This window comes from Limulus polyphemus, unplaced genomic scaffold, assembly GCF_000517525.1.
Source record: "Limulus polyphemus unplaced genomic scaffold, Limulus_polyphemus-2.1.2 Scaffold204, whole genome shotgun sequence".
Classification (NCBI taxonomy): Eukaryota; Metazoa; Arthropoda; class Merostomata; order Xiphosura; family Limulidae; genus Limulus; species Limulus polyphemus.
The window spans coordinates 636,948-642,266 of NW_013665814.1; the positions used below are offsets into that span (position 1 = coordinate 636,948).

A 5,319-nucleotide genomic window follows, 5' to 3' on the forward strand; every position below is an offset into this window, starting at 1 on the left:
ACTGCTGAAGATGAAACTATAGTAAAGTTTGCAAAGCTTTCACAACAACAACAACAACAACCTGAACCTGCACAACTAGTGAAGCGTGTCTTTTTTGAAAATAAACGTAAAAAAGCCATCCTTCAGGGGTACCTAAAGTAAGTTAGCAGAAATTATTCCTTAAAGTGCGATTATAAAGTCTGAAATTTAAAATATGACATTTATAAGTATTATATGACTTTTTATTTTTAGCAGACCTCACCATCATGTTATTTAATTCCTTATATATATATTATCAAGAAATATCTGATATCGTAATATCGGTGACAAAAGCATTTACACTTCATTGGCTGCTTTATAATTCAAAAATGCATTAGTATCATATCATTACTTTTCTTATCTATTAATAGGAGTTTTATGTAATACAACAAAATTGTACTTATATAATATATATAGGCAAAATGTGCAAAATACGTTATTGTTTATACTCAACTATCAATTTAGAAACACTCTGCTTAAAAATATGTACTTACCTCTCGCGTGTTTAGCCACATGTATAAGGATGCTTGTATAGTTTGTTTTCGGACTGGTTTCGTCAAAGCTCTTATAGTGTGCCTTTTTTTCCAACTCAGTGTAAACGGCACCGAGAGTAAAGAAACAGTTCGAGTTGCCCTTACTCTTATCGTCAAAATTGTGGAAAAGCAGTGCCATTACATACCAGTGAAACCTACTCAATATCTTTCGAAAGATGTGGCCAATTTGAGTGTATGAACCGTTCATCCTGGTCAGGAGGTTATAATAAGGCTTTTTCTTGTCAAATATTTCATTCTGTCCACCAGCAGTTAGTAGAGGTATATTCCAAGCAACGGAGTAACGAGCCAATGGTGCAAGTACGTACGGACAGAGTGGACCGAGAAAAACGTCCACTTCACCAGAGATGTAAGAATCAATTGCAGCTAGAGGACCATGTTTTGAAGAGCATTGTGTATTTTTTCTATAAACCTCTAGTGAACGTCCTCCGAGAGGACCCTGAGCACCTTGTGCTTCCAACTTGCGAACAGCGTACGCTACTCCAGTTAATACTTTACTCAGACAATACGGAAGAGTCGGATCTTCTGGAGCTAAAACCAATAACCGTATGGTGCGATGAGTACCCCCCGCAGCTGCTAAAGCTTTTTGTCGGAAAGTTGCGGCTACTTTAGGTTGGGCTTTAGCGAACATTACAATGTTCTCGATTTCAGAAGCGCCTAACGCCGTAACGATCACAACCATGATTATCACACAGAGCAACGTCATTGTTGTCATGTTTCTCTGATATAACAATAGTGAAATAAAAACGCCCAAGTTTTCTAAATACTAACGTAGAACATGGTACGATATGGATTATCAACGAAGCTAACAGAAAAAATAAGATATTTAAATATTACATAATACATATTATTTGCAATGAATAATTCCTCTGCTAATCCAGATAATATACCGAGTATGAATAATGAAGATGAAATACCGACAAAACGAAAGCGACAAAGGAAAGTTAACTATGAGACAAAAACCCAAAAGTCAACTGTCACGGTCTTGTACACACTCACCGTGAAAGTTCAAAACAAAAGTATGGTTCTCATACGTCAATATCATGTTGCCATACTTTCCACTTTATGATCTAATAACATAAAGCAAAGTTAATTAAAACCAGCTAATAATATCAATTTAGATCAAATATTTCTTACTGAAAAGCAGCGATCCAGTAAACTAAAGACACACTTAACTCTATCAACGAACAGTTACTCTGATACCACATACGTCTCTGTGGAAGATCCGAGGCTTTACTAAACGTATATAACTTTGTTTAACTTGAATTTCTTTTAGCAAAAATGCAAAATATATGCGCCAGAGCTTTCGTCATTTTTCTAATAGCTAAAGAGAACAATCCAATTATTTCTTATCAACGTTCTAAATAAACCAGATTCTTTAGCTCACAGCTATAGCAAGGCATTTTTCTTAGGAAATGCAGAGGTATCTTATGGCGCTTTCCTGTAACTGAACCAGTTTCAGCTTTGACAAAGTTCCGCAGACTTCTTATCATTCCCCAGTGAGAACTCACGAAGCGGAAGGAACGCCCTCTCATGCGAAATGTCGACAAATAAGAAGAAGCAAAACAATGAACAGTTCTGCATCTCTATTCCTAGGCTTTAGAAGATATTTAACCAAACCATCATTTGAAAAAAAAAGACAATATATTCGATATCTATATACGTGGATGTGAGCGCGTTTCAAATTTAGACTCGAATAATTCATAATTGTGTCGAGCGTTTCATCAGTTTGTCATCCATTTTCTCTTGTTAATTTTTAGTCTACATACAATGAGTTTATATTCTACTGCAATATTTTTTATAACACGATAAAACGTTTTGAGATTTGAAGCTGTATCCATTAGCTAGCTCGATTAGTTGTTAAAATAGAGATAACTTTTCAACTTAATATTCAAATAAACATTGTCATTTCACCTAAATTCTTAACTTGATATTTTTATTTCTGTACAGAGCCTAATTTCCATCATAACTTAGTTCATGATGGTATAAACCCTTCACCAAAAAGGAGACGGTAAGTGATATTTTAAAAGGGTTTGGAATGAGGATAAAAATAGATATTTGGTTGTACTTTATAGTAGTTGTTTAATACTGATCTATCTAAGCATTTATACGGTATACAAAAATCTCAAAAGATTTACAACGCTAAGTTTAGAGGTTTGATTCCCCTCTAGAAACAACACATAAAAAAACACCTACCATTCAGTTAAAGTTGTCATTCAATATCATTGTGATGTAGCATTTTTTAAAATTTCGTCTAAGCATTTATTATTGACAGTATTAGCCTTAGTTGATAAATGTTAGCAATATTTGAGATGTTTACACTATATAATTTTAATTATCTACTCTGAAACTCAAGATGAGGATTGTTTGTTTGTTTGTTTTTGAATTTCGCGCAAAGCTACACGAGGGCTATCTGCGCTAGCCGTCCCTAATTTATCAGTGTAAGACTAGAGGGAAGGTAGCTAGTCATCACCACCCACCGCCAACTCTTGGGCTATTCTTTTACCAACGAATAGTGGGATTGAACGTCTCATTATAACGTCTTCACGGCTGAAAGGGAGAGCATGTTTGGCGGGATAAGGATTTGAACCTGTGACCCTCAGATTGCGAGTCGAGCGCCCTAACCACCTGGCTATGTCGGGCCCAAGATAAGGAATATTCTACTTATTCTTCACGGAAACAAAATTATTTAAGTAGAATGAGTATAGAAAAAAAAACACTATATAATTTTTTTTTCAATTGGTAGTTTGTAGAGATAGTTTTGATAGAAATTATAAGGAGAATAACATAGGCCTGCGAATTTAAAATTCATAAAAGTTGTTTTGGTTTTAATAACGGATTTTTCATAATTCAGATACGCAGCTTTTGAAAATAATATTCATTTTATCTATCTATTACAAATCGGGAAGAAAAAAAACCTTTACATAGATCAAATTATTACTTCGTTTACTAGAATGAACGTTTTGTATTATTTTGTTTGTTAACAAGAATACAAACAAACAGAAGAAAAGGGAAGAACATTGATGTCAAACGAATATGCATCCTCATTCATCCTGATTTCTGTGTGTGTAAAATCTAGGTCTTTTAGTCTCAAAACTACGTTTTGTGGTCTTTTACTTATGTATTGCGTCTGGAGCATCTCGTTTCAATGACCAGCAGTAATCAGCCATTATGCTGATGTTCCTGATACCTCCTCTCCATTTCTCTGATGTCTTGATGAAACCTTCCCCTTGTTCTTCGCTGACCCCATAGAGATTTTCAGGGAACTAGTCAATATGTGATTGTAAGAAATGAATTTTCAAGCTTATATTACAACCCAACTCTTTAAATTTATTGAGCATGTTATTAACAACATTTTCGTAACTTGGGTCCTTGTTGTTTACTAAAAATTTGTCAATAACATCTTTAAAGGCAATCCACGCTTTTTTTTTCAACTTTCCTCATTGTCCTTTCGAACTGTTCGTCCGAAGTCAATTTCATATTCTGAGGCCCCCAAAAAATTCCCTTCGTTAAGCTTAGCTTCTGATAGAGCTGGGAATTGCTCACATAGATACTTGAAACAGTCGCCATCTTTGTCTAAGGTCCTTACAAACGTCTTCATCCAGTCCAGTTCTATGTGAAGCGGAGGTAATAGGACTTGTTTTGTGTCAACCAGGCTGACTCTGCATGGCCATTGCTTTTTTATCTGATTTGGTGATTTGTCCCATTCCCACAAAAAACATGAAACTTTGTATAACCAGAAATGACACATCATACGGCCTGTTAACCGTTTATATACTAGCGGCGTGTTTCTCGTGGGTTCTAGATCGATCGATAACACTCTCACGTCGCGATTGGTATAGATAAATCTATAGCCAGTGGTTTTCAACATTTTAAGCATAGTAAAATGTGACCCGATTTTAATGAAAATGATTCACTTATATAAAAGTACTTATGAAGTTTTGTGAAAAATCTATACGTGATGGAGAAAATAAATATCATTTTCGGATTCAGACAATAAAACCATCGCAGGCCCGTGTAATCAACCAAGTTTTTTTGATAACATTTAAATAAAAGATGCATTTTTTATACGGGATCAGAAGATTGCTTATAAATGTCAACCTTATCAACCGATAAGACCAAACGCTCGTTTTTACGAACTTAGTAACATACAATCCATATAAATTTACTTAAGCTACCATTTCTCGTTACCTGAATACCATGAAATAGTGTTTTCAACGGATCAGAAATGTCTGTGTTTAGAGGTTTACAAGCCTAAGCCTCGCGTATGTAAGGTGGTGGTCTTTAACATGCACACTGAAGAGCTTAACAGAAAATAGGTCACTTGAAACGACATTTGCCATCAATAACAATGAAGTGGAAGAATGCAAGTTTAAGCCCTTTTTTCAGGAAGACTACCTTCTAAAATCATTGGACATACTAAATAAGAAGACACAATGTGTTTGTTTTTTTACTATAACCACATTAGTAATACTGATATCTTTACTCCAGGGGGAAACAACACTACCACTTTATAATGGAATTCTGAGAGCTTCTCAGTCTATTTCTCGTTTTTCTTCTTCTTGAGAGAAAGAGAAAACTAATTTGATATATCTTAACGATGTACTGGAATATTTTGTCCTTTAACATTTTGTCATTTTTGATTTTTTTTTACAGAAAAAATATAACATTATTAGATGGTAGGAGCAATTTTGTCTCTCTAACACAAACTCTCTCTCTCTCTCTATATATGTATATATATAGATATATA

The 5,319-nt window shown here is 34.6% G+C and overlaps 1 protein-coding gene across 1 annotated transcript in view; it reads right to left on the reverse strand.

Annotated features, from left to right (window-relative positions):
* LOC106478372 (atrial natriuretic peptide receptor 1-like) overlaps nucleotides 1-2,007 on the reverse strand; it is a 121,974-nt gene extending 119,967 nt beyond the window's left edge. The window contains exon 1 of the mRNA XM_013938913.2: nucleotides 513-2,007. Coding sequence (XP_013794367.1) covers nucleotides 513-1,284 — 772 coding nt within the window. The 5' untranslated portion in view covers nucleotides 1,285-2,007. The remainder of the gene's footprint in view (nucleotides 1-512) is intronic.
* Between the last annotated feature and the right edge of the window lie 3,312 nt (nucleotides 2,008-5,319).